At 38.9% G+C, this 15,060-nt stretch overlaps 1 protein-coding gene across 1 annotated transcript; it reads left to right on the top strand.

Annotated features, from left to right (window-relative positions):
* Positions 1 to 1,578: 1,578 nt before the first annotated feature.
* On the top strand, positions 1,579 to 3,997 carry LOC136233217 (uncharacterized protein At3g28850). The gene is made up of 2 exons (XM_066022826.1): positions 1,579 to 3,254; positions 3,876 to 3,997. The coding sequence occupies exons 1-2, from the start codon at positions 2,078 to 2,080 to the stop codon at positions 3,980 to 3,982; spliced, it is 1,284 nt and encodes a 427-aa protein (XP_065878898.1). The 5' UTR covers positions 1,579 to 2,077; the 3' UTR covers positions 3,983 to 3,997.
* The last annotated feature ends 11,063 nt before the right edge of the window (positions 3,998 to 15,060 follow it).

Raw genomic sequence — 15,060 nt, 5'->3', positions numbered from 1 at the left:
AAGCATCATATTGTCCCAATTTCTCAAACCTAAGAGTATCATCCTGATCGGACGGGTCCCTTAGCCATTCCCTACCACGCTGAATTCCAGTTTTACGAATAACAGCTCTAAGCCAGCTACCATACTTCCGTTCAGAGGGTCTATCAGTTTCATCGAAAAGCTGAGGGCAAAATTTGTCAGAGTGGCCTATAACTCCACAATAGAAGCAAAATTGAGGCAATCTTTCATATCTGATATTAACCCAAAGCCATTCACCCCCACTTCTCTTCAATTTCTGACCAGTTTTAAGAGGTTTCCTGACGTCAATAGTCACCTTGATGCGTAAAAAGCTTCTACGAAGACCCGAGAAGTTTTTAGGATCAGACTCCAAAAATTGACCCAATTGATTCCCAATAGCTTTACATACAGCCTCAGTTTGAAATCCAATAGGCAAATCGAAAACCTGAATCCAGATAATAAGATCAGATAAGGTTGGATGAAGGGCTTGTTCCGTGACTCCCAACTATTTGATAATCAACAGATTCTGATTGAAGGACCAAGGACCATCATTAAGCACCCTTTGCATATCAAATTCATGATAAAATTGAAAAAGATACCTTCACTCAATATCAGTTTTCGTAATTGTAACACCCTTGACTGGTTGCCAAATTGCCGCCAACGTATTCTTCATTGACTCAAAATGAGTAGCTCTAATTGCCAAAAATTGGCCAACAATAAAGAAGTTCCTCTGCACAGTAGCAATTTGGAGCGCCTCTTCTGGTAATTCCAGACCCTCATCTATGTCATGTAGACACAACTGAGCATACTCATTAGCCAAACCCTTATTCTTCTCCATAGAAAATATTAAAGACAGAAAAAGCAAGGATTCTTGAACAAAATCAAGAAAAGAGAATCACAACCAGCACAGATGACAAAGAATGAAGATAAGAAATCGAAGTAGCAGACAGTTGAAATGGAAAAGAAAGACAATCAAAAGGATAAAAGAGTAAAGCGATTAGAGAAAAAAGTCACGAAAGATAATTGAAGATGAGGTTAGGGTATAGCGATTTAGAGAGAAAATCCTCAATCGGACCAAAATATAAATCGCAGTTCCAGAGATTAGATACCAGCAATAGGATTAAGGGAAAACAGAAAGCAAATTAGAGTAATAACCAACAGAGAGGAAAACAAATGACGAACCTAAAGCTTCAACATCTCAGGCGAGAAGACGAGAACACTCCAATTGGAGAGACAGAGCATATCCGTACTCGATAGGTATTTAGTTGAAAGAGTATAACAAATCAAAGCTTGAATTCACCATCATATTTGGCCCATCTATTCTCTAATCAGATTAGATAAACGAAGATGGCTACATCTTAGCTTACTTTATTAATCGTATCAATCCTAAAATGAAGAGTGTTTAGGAGAGTCATTTAAGCAATAATTATCGCAATAGGTGATAGATAGGTTTGGACTTGCACTTCCAATTTTCCTCCCACTTTGACATTTTATTTCTCTATAATTATTATTAACAAAAAAAAAAAAAAAAAGACAGCAAAATATAAAATAAATTCAAAAAACAAATCCATTTATTTTCCCATATTAGCAGTCAAGTCACGACCCCATTGGAAGCTCCCAGCAGGAGTCTTCTTCCTTCCTTTCATCTTCCTCGCTCGCCTTTTTGTTTCTTAATTTTCTCTCATCTGTCTCCCTGTGGATTCAGCTCAGACCATCCTCATCCTTGTCTTCTTTTACTTTACTTTCAACCCTTCCTTTTTCCTGAATTTCCCCCTGATTTCCTTCTTCTTTGCAATCATTTCATTTCACACCTTCTTCGAGATCTCAATATCTCTCTGCTCCCCAAAATTTTCTCTGCTTTTGTGATTATTCATCGGATACAATTACAATATAAGCTCGGTTTCCTAATCATCAATTAAAAACTGTTTCTTTTCTTCCAGATCATTCATTCCTTCTCTTTGCGCCTTTCCATGGATCTGTCTCTCCAGTTTTTACTATTTTAATTATCTAATCCATTTCTCAAACTTCATCAATTTCCCAATTTTATTACTGTTTGCTCTGTTTCTCAACTTCAATTTTGATGGGTTGTGCTTCCTCCAAAGAAAAGCGATGCCGACACTGCCGTACCCCATATTCACCGGTGCCCCGAAGCTACTCTATGCACGTGGTTCATCCGCCGCAGGAGATTGGCGATAGCTACCATCTGGTGGCTCTTACTTCCACAACATTAGGCTCTCTGCCTCTCACTTCATCCTCCGATATCAAGAATAACATTAATGCCGCTCTCGATATCGTAGCATCAATCGGCAGTGATAACGACGGAGATTTTACACTTGAATGCACCGACAAAGAATTGAAGACCAGAGAATTTTCAGTGGGACTAATTGAAGCCAAATCCTGGTCTAATATGATCCAAGAGAAAATCCCCAAAATAATCCCTAGAACTCCGATCAGAACGCCGCCGGGTGAGCCGGAAACGATTAACACTTGGGAATTAATGGAAGGGCTTGAAGAAGATGATGGTTGTTCAAATTTGCCTCCCCATAGATTTCGCAGCTTCTCTTTCGATATCACCAAGGATCCAAATCGAATTGCCGATAGTCCGAAACTATTGAATCATACCAAGCCAATTTGGCTTCAATTGGCAGAGGAGGAAGAAGAAAATCCTAATTCGATTAGTTCAGAATTCGATCCACAAGTAATCTCCACATTTAGGAAATCACTAAATCAACTCTCCCCGGATCATCCATTTTACGTCAAGCCATCATCCTCCGACGAAGACGACAAACCGGATAGTTCAAAGGGGAGCAAAGAGAAGGCAATCATATATTCAACAAGTCTCCGAGGAGTTCGAAAAACTTACGAGGATTGCTGCCATGTGAGAGTAATTTTAAAAGGATTAGGCCTTAGAGTGGATGAAAGAGATGTATCTATGCATTCAAGGTTTAAGGAGGAGCTTAAACAATTATTAGGAGAAGGTTTAAATGGAGGAGGATTAGGACTTCCAAGAGTTTTTATCGGAACGAAATACATTGGTGACGCCGATGAGATAAAACGAATGCACGAAGAAGGAAAACTAGATACGGTTTTCCAAGGCTGTGAAATGGCGGAGGGATACGGTGGCACCGATGCCGGAGCTTGTGAGGCTTGTGGAGATGTAAGATTTATACCTTGTGAGACATGTTCGGGAAGTTGTAAGATATACAACGAAGAAGATGATGAAGATGACAATGATGATCAAGTACACACAGAAAATAGTAAATATGGATTTCAACGTTGTCCTGATTGTAATGAAAATGGGTTAATACGGTGTCCAATTTGTTGCTGATAGCTAATTCTTACAGCCACACAGGTTTTTTACATTTTTTTTCTCATAAATATTATAATTTGGCTTTTGTACGAGATGTTTGTTGTATATTGAGGGGTTTCTTGACGAGTTCTGAATTTCCAAGCGGAAATTCGTATGAATTGAAAAATTACAGCTTAAAGAAGATATAGACAATAATATTTCTTTAATGATGTCATGTATTATATTTCATAGGGGGAAAATAGGCTTTATATACATAGTTTTCTTTTTTTTAGAAATTTATCACTACTTGTTTGCTTTTATGTTTTCTATTCACTAAGATACATTTCTATTCGGTGAGATACAAGTATACAACAAATTCTAGAATGATATTAAAATATACCTAATTATTATAAAGTTGTTATGCATAAAATCATAATTAGATATCTTGTATTTGAATCTTAATATATATATAGGTGACTTATTAACGGAATTCACTTAACAAGATATATGATGAGGATAATAGCTACTAATGGAGATACGGGATTTCCAGTCACTGTTCTTTCGTTTTCCTACGAAGAAGATGATGAAGATGACGATGATGATCAAGTACACGAAGAAAATAGTGAATATGGATTTCAACGTTGTCCTGATTGTAATGAAAATGGGTTAATACGTTGTCCAATTTGTTGCTGCTAGCTAATTCTTATGGCCACACAACAAGGTTTTTTTACTTTTTTTTCTTATAAATATTATAATTTCTCTATAATTGGGCATTTGTACGAGATGTTTGTCGTATATTGTGGGGTTCTTTGACGAGTTCTGAATTTCCGAGCGGAAATTTGTATGAATTGAAAAATTACAGTTTAAAGAAGATACAAAGAATAATGTTTCTTTAATGATGTCATGTATTATATTTCATAGGGAAAATGGCTTTATACATCGAGTTTTACTTTTTTTAGAAATTTATCACTACTTGTTTGCTTCTTTATTTTTATTTTCTATTCACTGAGATACAAGTATACAACATATTCTAAAATGGTACTAAAATAGACCTAATTATTATAAAGTTATTATGCATAAAATCAGAACTAGATATCTTGAATTTAAATCTCAATATATGTGTCTCATTAATCAAATTCACTTAACGACATATATGATAAAATAGTAGCTACTAATGGAGATATGAGATTTCCAGTCATCGCTCTTCTGTCGTTCTCCTCCAGCGATGGGATTGGTCCCTGGGAATAATTTGACAGTGAAGTTAGTACCGAGAAGATATGACAGAGATAAATAAGCAATAAGAGTAAAAGAGAGAGAGAGGGAGAGAGATCATGATCTTTTAATGAGGTCTTCCTATTTATAGTAGTCGAAAATCTATCCATTGCCTGCAATACCCTTTAGGCTATAGCTTGACCTATGGGCCCATATTCCTCATCAATTAACCCCCTCCCCCCAGACGTGGTGTCTGAACAATTTGATGTGAGGCCGGGAAGAAAGAGCGAAGTGCATTGGATGATAGTGTTAAGATGTTATGTCTTATTGTTGTGCCTTTTAAAAAAGTAATATGTGGAAATGCCACATGTTGTGTGTGATGTTGTCATTTATGGGTATTTGACAATGAAATGTGCATTGCACAGATCATGTGTCATTTAAGAAGCAAGAAATGATGGTTGTGTCAAAGTCACACGTGGGACTAGTTGCTATAAGTTGTAATAATGAATGTGACTCTTCATCTTCCTGCCTATTTTTATAGAAAGGGGAAAAACTCGTCAGTCAACAAACTTTGCCTATTTCGAACTCTTATCTAGCCCAAAAGAGGAAGTTGCTAATCTAGGTAAAAGTCAGGTTGTTGCTCATGGTGAAGGTGTTGGGCACGAGTATTTTTATCGTTTGCTACTTTAGAGAGTGGTACCTCGAAGAGAGGGAGGTCAGTTCCTTCTTAAACCATACTCTTAGAAATGTTTTGGTTTCATTTGGGGCATGGTTTTGGGTGGTGGGGTTGTGTCGGTTACTGAACTTATCCCTAGTGATGACCAGGTTGCCTTTGGCACTTGGGAGAGTGAGGGTGATGGTAGAGATGTTGATTGTGGCCATTGTGTCTAAGATAATGGGCCTCCCCATGATTGCATTGTATGCCAATGGTATGTTGACCACTACCTAGTCAGCTATGAGCTCCACTTCCTTGCTTTCTTCCTCAAAGATGAGGGGCAATGAGATCAAACCGAGAACCGATACTTTAATATCAGACAACTTGACAAGGGGAAATGCCTTCCCGAAGTATTTTCTTGCTACACTTTATTGCCTTTAAAGCTTTCCTAGTGAGGAGATCAATCGAGCTTCCAGTGTCTACTATGATTCCTTAGACATTGAAGTCTGCGATGGCCAAGGTGATCACCAGCACTTCTAAGTGTGGGGTCCTAAGAGGTGACTGGATAGCTAAAGATTCCCCCATCGGTCCCTTTATCTTTCTATTGGAGGAGGGATCAGCAAAGTAAGCTAGATATCATTCCTTGATCACATATATCTCACATTGGTACATGCGCCTCTTTGCATCTTCCTACCTCTACGGAGGCTCATGCTGTCTCTAGTGCTTGTCTAATGAAGGAAAATAGAGAAGTCTAGGTGCATCGGAAATATAAAATTTTATCTATTTCCCTTTTTCCAAGATCCGTTAATCATTATTTTATATAAAGAGGGATTAAACAAGTATACATTTTCTGAAGATTTATCTACCGTTGCAAACAAAGCTCCCACAACTTCTCAACCGTATTTCACGAACAATGAAATCAATAGAAAAGAAAACGGTTAGTAATCAACCAATGAATAGCAATCTAAATTGACTACCTCTAAAGGAATCGACACTAGTTTAAAGAGAGAGTAAACGAAAGGAGTAATTAGACGAGTGGAGTTCGGAAGAATTTCTTCCCTTTTGTCTTAGCTTGGCCAAAATATACATAGCCCTAATGGGGTATTTATAGTTTCTCAATTATTAATCCTAATCACATTAGGTTAAAACTCTTAATTAGAATCCTATTCCGAATAGGTTTTACTAATACATAAATAAATAAATAAAATTATTATCTATATTTATATCTTAATATAAATAAATAAATAACAATCCTAATCCTAATTAGATATTTATTTATGTTAGAGATTTAATTAATTAGAGATATAGTCACATTAAACCTTCTAATTAATATTATCACATAATTAGATAATTTAACTATAACTATAATCTAATTATAATTATCAATTAAATTATCTTATCCCTAATATACAAATTTTGGCCCTCATGTGTCTCCACCCTCTCAATTACTATTTCGTCCCCTGATTCCAAGTCCCATTTGCGACCCACTAGGTTCTTACTGCTGCTAGCCGTAAATATTTATTGGAATTAATTCAACCTTATTAATTTCAACTAAATATATAACGGAATGAATTCGAAAACTGTTACTAGCAGAACCATAGAATTCCCCATGAGCGATAAGAAGCCAGGTTGATACTGACGTTTGCCTTTCCGCATTAGGTCCAGTATAATTTTATCCTTCATCAACTATATCCTTAGACGAATTTGTAACTATGGAATAGGATAAATTACACCCTTGGCCACTGAACTTTACTCATTTTAACATTGTGGCCATTGAACTTCAATTCTTAATTGTATGGCCACTTAACTTTACACTTTTTAACATCGGTGGCCACTCAATGCCTCAAAACGACCCTTCATGGCCTTAAAATAAAAAATTTCAAAGAGTTAATGATATTCTAAAGAACTTTAATTCTTGAAAGTTTTCGTTTTGGGATCATTTAGGTGTTGTTTGGTTAGGAGAGAGATAGTGAAATTTTAGAGAGAGAAAAATCCAATAAAGGTGATTTTAAAAAAATAAAAAATGTGGTTTCATGGTAAATATCATTCTGAACATCTTTAATTCTTGGATATTTTCATTTTGAGGTCGTTAACGGTCATTTTGAGGAGTTAGTTAAAGTTGAGTAACCACTGGTGTTAAAAAGTGTAAAGTTCAATGACCATACCGTTAAAATTTGAAGTTCAATGGCTATAATGTTAAATAGGTAAAGTTCAGTGGTCATGGGTGTAATTTACCCTTATGGAATATGTCAAGTTACATATAATGAGACGTCTGTTTTACTTGTCCAAGTAGAATTAACTCTAAATAGATAGGTTAAGTGAAATCTCAATTTCTACTCTTAATTCTATCACCTTGCAATGATTTCCAGTTAATTCTCCACAAGAGGCCATGGATATATCTCCTATCTATCAGGAGTGATGAATGCTCAATCTAACATTAACTATCCTTCAATTACTTTATGTGATACCTAACGCCTACTAATACCATTTGAGATGAACATGTGACATTCGGATAAATCTATCCATCCTGTTATCTCAAGTCGGGTCCCCAATCCTAATGAACCCCTTCACCGGATCCATGTAACTGTCTAGATATATTCATATCTAAAGCTTGTGAGATCAACTCTCTGTTCACAACAGAAGACATTGTTACGTGCAAGTCTCAACAACAATGTGTTAATCCCATAAACATATTACTTGACTTGAGATTGTTTTAAGTTTATTAGTTTATTATAAAGTTTAGTCTCACTTCATGCTTGTATGAACACTTTATGATCACTTAATTAAACTTGGGATTTTTTTTATTAAACTTAATTAGTTCTAATAAAATATTGATGCATTTATATAGCTAAACTTACTATATCTTATAAAACAAATGATAATGAACAATTCATTTAAAAATAGTTTATATCCTACAACAATTGTCTATATGATACTAAACCCCAGCATCTAGTTGCCGAGCAACTCTTGGGGGGTGCTTTTTATTAGAGGATCTTGTCAATTTCTTTCTACAACTGATTGCATCTCTCTGTAGAGTGCCCAAAGGACTTATGATATTTGTAGTACTGCTTTTTGTTAGTCTGGGGATTTGGTTTCCTGTCCATTGAAGCTGGGTTGCTCGGTTACAGAGATTTATAGGGTGGGGCTTGCAGAGCCCTATCTGAGTAATGGATCTCGCATCCTACCGAGTGTCCTGCCTTTGCCGCCTCTCTGGTATTTGTCTGCTCTTTTTCTGGCCTTTGCCGATAAGGAAGAGGACCTTCATCTCTCCATAATCGGAAGGAATCTTTTTCCTCAGCTGTGTGCTTTGCTTTTTCTTCCTTTTTATCTTCTCATTTGCTTTTAACTTTCTCCGACTCTGCATAGGTCGATGTCGTCGTATCACACAAAGGTTTGTGCCATGGCAATATGTTCCTCGAAAAAGTGGGGAAGCTTTCGATAACAGTTTTTCCTCAAAGGCTCGCAAGTTGTCCTATTTTCCAATGCAACATAGGCCACCTCTAGGTTCATGTACTTAACTTAGGAGGTGAGATGATGAAAATAGCCAAGAAGTTTCAGAGGAGCTCAGTGGGTCTTGTTAGTCCCGTGTAACGTAATAGGATTAGTTCCAAAGGGGGGGTTAGGAACTAATATAACTTTTTCGCTTAATAGTGCTGACTTAATTGAATGTTTGATAGTTTAACTCAGTTTTAGGTCAGCAAGGCTGAGTGTGATGTGAGACAGCTTTAATCAGATACTGACTACAGCTGTTTCAGTTGTGAGTTGGGAAGTAACACTTAAGTCAGTTTCCAACTCAGCACTCAGATTACTCAGCTTCAGCTTGTACAGATTATTTACTGAGTAATTTTAAGCAAGCAACACACACACACACACACACATATATATATATATATATCAAGAGAAAGGGTTAGAGTTTACTCAGCAGACTTATCCTGGTTCGGCCTCTCCACCTACGTCCAGTCCCCGGAATCCTTCCGAGCTTTTTCAATCCTCTACTGAGCTCTTTAAAGGTAGAGCACAAACCGTTTACAATAGCAACTGAGCATGCAAGAGTACCGTCCACTATTAGTCTACTCAATCCTATTTACCACTGAATACTATAACCGAGTACTCAGCTTCTCTCTACCACTGAATACTATAACCGAGTACTCAGCTTCACTCTTCTAACCTTTTACAAATGATAAGAAATTGTTCTTAATACAACAAAGAACACTTTAGATGACAGAATCAATCTAGACTTTTACACAATGATTGGAATTTGGTGTAAGAGCTTGCTTTTTCTTTTCAGACAGCTTCTATTTTGGATTATCACTTAGTGAAGATTTTGCTTGTCTGTATGTAAATCTCTTGTATGTCTGTGTATGATCCAAGTGATGATTTGGCTATTTATAGCAATCTTTGGGCTTCAATGATTTGAATCCCGACATAGCCGTTGTGGGAACAACGGTCTTCTTCGTCATCACGTGGTCAGCTACAGGCCAATCCTGTCTTTTGTTTTTTACCAGACGCCAGGTTTGCCAGATTTGTCTTCTTGCGCCAGGTTTGTCTTCTAGCCAAAAGTCAGATGGTCCATGCATCTCGAAAAGGTCCTTAAGATGGATTTTCGAGGCTTCTGATTTGTTTCAGACATTTTTCAGATCTTGTCTTGCAAGTTGATGGATCATTGATGCTGACTTGATTATTACTCAGCTTGACTCAGCGGCTTCGCCTTCAAGCTTTTCTAAAGAAGACATTTCTTTTCTTAAAGCTGAGTTGTATTCTTACTCAGCTTCTACTGTGTGATTTGCTTATGCTAACTTTGTTCTGTCTTTCTTTTTCAGTTCCTGTTCTCGTTAGTTAATATACTCAACATTGAACAAACTTATTAGTACAATTAAATCAAAGCACTTAAATTTAATTGTTTTAATCATGGGAATAATTTTGTCAAATCAAAATCATGTGGAAAGGTGTTTCAACAAACTCCCCCATTTTGATGTTGGCAAAAGTATTCAATTAAGGAACTCAGTGTTGAGCTTCCCCATGATAGTTGACCTTTTTAATTCTTCTCAAAATGCTCCCCCATAAGGGTTGGATCTTAGTTAAACTCTAAACCTTCCAAGATCTAATTGAGTGAAACTAAAGCTTGATTTTGCTGACTTAGTTCAGTTCTAAACCTTCTAAGATTTAATTGAAAAGAGTCTACGGTCAGCTTCAGAAGAAGGTCAATACTTGGAACATTTTTTCATCACTCAGTTTTGATTCTTAGTTAAGTTCAGATATCGGAGTTGAGGTATACTGAGTATATTTCACTTGTTTAATTTTTAAGTTGTTGTTCAATGAGTAGTTACATGACACAGATTAGCATATAAACACCGCAAATAAGCATCGCATATATATATAAAGACAGTTTGTAGAAAGGATGCTTATATATATTGATAGTCAGCTCAACAAAGATACAACATGCCAGATACAGATTACAAGTTTCAAGCTAAGTCTAGTTCTAGATCTATTTCTTAATATTGGCTTGAACTTGGTTAGATTTGGCTTTGGGCTTGGCTGTTCTTTGTTGCTGACTTTGGTTGCCCGGGACAGCAGAAGTTAAACCAGGCTTCTGCTGAGTTTGACGTTGAGTTCCGTCAGTTGGCTGCTTATCTTTCTCCTTCGTTTTGCCAGCATCACCAGACGGAAGGGGAGGAGCAAAGAATTGCCCCTGTTGAACAGCACGAGTCAGTATGGTGGAATACTGTTGCATGTGACTCGTACTTTCTTTAAGACCCTTAAAGACCTGCATGCCATCGGCCATACTTGAAGAGGGGATTTTAATGTGTGCGCTGAGGATACTGAGTAAGAACTCAAGTGACTTCCCAATCCAAGTAATGGAGTCCGTCATCCGTGCATAAGATTGATAGTACATCCTGAGCATTGCGAAATCATACGAATGACGCTGAGCATTGATGTGCCGAATATGCGCAAGAGTTGAGCAGGCACAGTGCAGTATGTCATTGGTCTTTACCTAGTCAGTGTCCATTTCTTCTTTGCTCAGGTTGAGTAGGCGTATTGCCTCACCAATTTATTCGATGGAGCATTGAGAAGTGGAGGAGATAAGTTCACGAGCCCCTGTCAATTCAGCGGTCAGCTGGTTGAAATGCTGAGTAACTTCAGCAGAAGTTGCGGATGATGAGTTCACAGCAGATAGGGTAGTGATTTTCCCTTCGATGGAGTCCATGTGATTCACCATCATTAGCTGAAGTTCTGCCAGCTTGACCATAAACTATTGCTTGGGCTGCTGAGCGACCAAGGAAGTCATAACACTCATCAGCTCCTTAAGACCTTTGAGTTCGGTCAAAAGTTGCGTGACAGATGAAAATTGAGTAGACTCAGCAGGAGCGGCCCCAGCACCATCGGCTTGAGACTGATCTATTGCTTGAAGGAGCATATGAGCCGAGTTGATGATTCGCCGGCCTGACTCAGAGGGATTAAGAAAGTTGTAGGAATCATCTTCAGTCAGGTTCTGCGTAGTCTCAGTGGCCGTTTTCTGGTTAGCAGCTGGTGGAGAATTTTGATGCTGCCCAAAAGTAGAAGTGCCAGCATGGTCAGTAGCTGCACTTTGGTTATTGAGGCCAGCAGCAGGAGTTGATTGGCTTACTGTCTGCTTGATAGGAGTTGGAAGAGTTTGATCAGCAGAATTATTAACATGCTCAGTGTCAGTCTGAAGATGGGTGGAAATTTGAGGCTGAGGCAACTCAGAGCTGTCTTTAGCAGGAGGATTTTCCTTTGCTAACTCGGTGTGTTGAGCAGCTGGAACTTCGAGCACTTGCTCAGTGGAAGGTGGAGCAGAGGTGTCGGCAGAAGCTTCACCCTTAGAGACTTTTGGTCGGCTTGTTCCTCAGCTTGAGAAATAGAGGCTTGCTTTTCCTTGACGTGATCAGGTGTGGGTTCAGTGATGTCGGTGAAGAATTGGAATTGGAGCCCTGTTAAGTCAGTGATGGGGTCCCTCAGTGGAGATTCATCCAACAAGTCTATGACGTTGGGCTTCTGAGCTTTCCATTTGAACCGCTTGTCCGCACTACCCTTTTGAGTTTTGGTTTTAGGAGAAGAGTCAGCAGAAATAGACTCTGGTGACTCAGAAGAGGAGTCAAGTCCAAGGTCAGCATAAAGGTTTTCCACAACCTTGTCCTTCACTGGAGACTCAGCTCCTTGCTCATCAGCTTGCTCAGCAGCAGCTGTGTTACTTGGCTCAGCAGAACCCATCTTATCAGCTTGAGGCTATACGTCAGTGCAGCCTTGTTCTTCCTCCTGAGGAGTCTTTTCCAGATCAATCTCCTGAGCTCGCATGAAGTGAGAATCCTCGGTGATGACAAAGTCAAGGGGGGCAGCGTCCAACGGTGTCATCCCAGAGGTCTTCTTCCTTTTTAGGGGTTGCGCAGGAGTTTCCTCACTTTCTTCCTGAGGGTCAGCTCACTTCTTTTTCTTCTCAGCTGACTCTGGTTTCTTTTGCACCGACTCAGCATGTGCAGCTTTCTTCTCACCAACCACCACCCTGAGCTTCTTTACATCCTTGTTAATATCTTTGGCTAGTGGGGTTGAGGATGGGTCAACTTTCCTCTTTCTTTCCTTTCTGGTTCGCTCAGCAGGTGCTGCTTCAACCACAACTCCCTTTCCTTTCTGAGGTAACACAGCTTATGCTTCTTCATCCATAGCTCCCTCAACAAGTGCTTCTTCAACCATGGGTTTCTTACCTTTTTTAGGTTTGATAGGTAGGCTGTGAGCTAGGCCGAACAAAATTGCTGAGGTGATCTCAGTGCCTTCTACATCAATTTCCCCTTTGAAGCTGGCCTGGTGATCCTGAAGTATTTTGGTGATGAGAGAACCCATCCGAAGGATCCCGGTGCGGCGTTGGAAAGCCCCAATAAGAAAGACGGGCATATTGAGCGGCTTATAGTTCAGCATGTGCCAGATGAAGCACTGCTCAAAGTTTGAGGCTGAGGAGGATGAGTTGACCTTGGGAAAGAGAAAGTTGGTCAGGATGTAGTGAGCTTATTTTTAAGGCTGACCCGTGCTGGTGTTGGAGATCTCTCCTTTGTGGTTTTGGGGTTTACAGAACTCAGCAACGTACTGAACCCGCTTATAATCATTCGTGCATCGCAGTTCTGCACCTTCTGCTTTAAGCTTTAGCAGGATAGCAAGGTAAGTGGGAGTGATGGTGATTTCCTTATTCTTAACTTTGGTGACCAAATAGTCATCGTCGTCGTCAGCGACCTTTAGGTTTTTGTAGAACTCCTTCACCAGTTGTGGGTAAGTAGTTCCAGGTAGAGAGAAGAGGTCGGTCCACCCATTCTTAGAAATCCAGTCGCAGAAGGGTTTTTCTTCTTCGATGAAGCTCCCGGAAAACCATCAAGAATGATAAACATTTTGGCCTTTTATGTTGTTGAAAACTTGGAAGAACTTCCTTTCCTTAGGTTGTTTTTTCTTCTTCTTCTTCGAAGGAGTCGTCTGGTCAGTGCGAGGGTTTTCACCAAGGATGCTGACCTCGGGCATCAGTTGGTCATGCTGACCATGGATCTGTTCTTGAGACTCTGAGGAAGTCTTGTTATATTCCCGCTCAGCAGGAGAGGGAGGATTAATGTCGGAGTTATTGTCATCGTATTGCTCACCGGAGATATTCTGAGAATCGTTCGACATGGTGTTCTTGAGGATTTTTGAGAAAGTCAGAGGATTTAAGAATTCAGAGAGAGATTAAGTGCGAAATTTTCAAGCGTAAAGAGGAATTAGTGGGAAACCGTCCACTATTTATAGCCGGTGTGTGTTGATCTGATAGGTCAGAATGGCGGTTCGTTTTGAATCAATCAACGACATTTAATTCTAACATTAATGACACATTCGGCGCATGGTTTTCTAATCATTATTCTTACGTCATCCTAGGTGGCTACTTAAATACGCGTGCAGGCATTAATTCTCGCAAGACGTTTTACTCAGCATCTAGGGATTTAAACGTTTGAGATTCTGAGTGTATAGTTTAGTCCAGACGGTGTTCATATCATGTGTAGTAACTCAACGTTTAGTAATCACTTAATATAAATATAGCAACTCAGCAAATAGTGATTTCATAGCATTCATATCTACTTAGCATATGACAGTTACTCAACATGTAATAATCACTCAGCATGATATAATCACTCAACATTCATTTTACTCAGAATTTTATTGAAGAGGATTAAACATACCGATAACTTCCCTTAGTATGCTGAACTGCTCACGAGCCAATGGCTTCGTGAAGATATCTGCAAGCTGTTCATCTGTTGGAACATATGTCAGCTTGATCTCACCTTTGAGTACATGATCTCTGATGAAGTGATTCCTTATACTGACATGCTTCATCCTGCTGTGTTGAATTGGATTCTTTGATAAGTCAATGGCACTTTTATTGTCACATTTGACTTATATTGTTTTCGTTTGAACTCCATAATCATCCAGCTGTTGCTTGATCTATAGGACTTGTGCAACACATCTTCCAGCAGCAATGTACTCAGCTTCAGTTATTGACAGGGCAACTGACGACTGCTTCTTACTGAACCAAGACACTAGACAGCTTCCAAGGAAATGACATCCTCCTGAAGTACTTTTCCTCTCAAGCTTGTCTCGTCCATAGTCAGCGTCAGTGTATCCAACGAGTGTGAAATCGTTCGTGTTGGGATACCATAAGCCTACATTTACTGAGCTTTGCAAATATCCAAGGATTCTTTTTACAGCTATGTAATGAGATTCCTTAGGGTCAGCTTGATATCTTGCGCAGTAACATACTGAGTACTGAATATCTGGCCTACTTGCCGTTAGATAGAGTAGAGAGTCAATCATACCTCGATATAATTTGTTGTCTACTGGCTTACCTTTTTCATCAGCACAGAGCACAGTGTCAGTACCCATTGGA

Source organism: Euphorbia lathyris, chromosome 6 (assembly GCF_963576675.1).
Source record: "Euphorbia lathyris chromosome 6, ddEupLath1.1, whole genome shotgun sequence".
Taxonomy (NCBI): Eukaryota; Viridiplantae; Streptophyta; class Magnoliopsida; order Malpighiales; family Euphorbiaceae; genus Euphorbia; species Euphorbia lathyris.
The sequence above is the reverse complement of the archived record's forward strand: the minus strand, read 5'-3'. Positions and strand labels throughout refer to the sequence as shown.

Excerpts from the sequence above, each read along its gene's own strand:
- LOC136233217 (XM_066022826.1), top strand. The coding sequence starts at position 2,078 with ATGGGTTGTGCTTCCTCCAAAGAAAAGCGATGCCGACACTGCCGTACC. Across the intron at positions 3,255-3,875 it reads TCAAGTACACACAGAAAATA|ATGACGATGATGATCAAGTA; the intron begins GTAAATATGGAT and ends AAGATGATGAAG.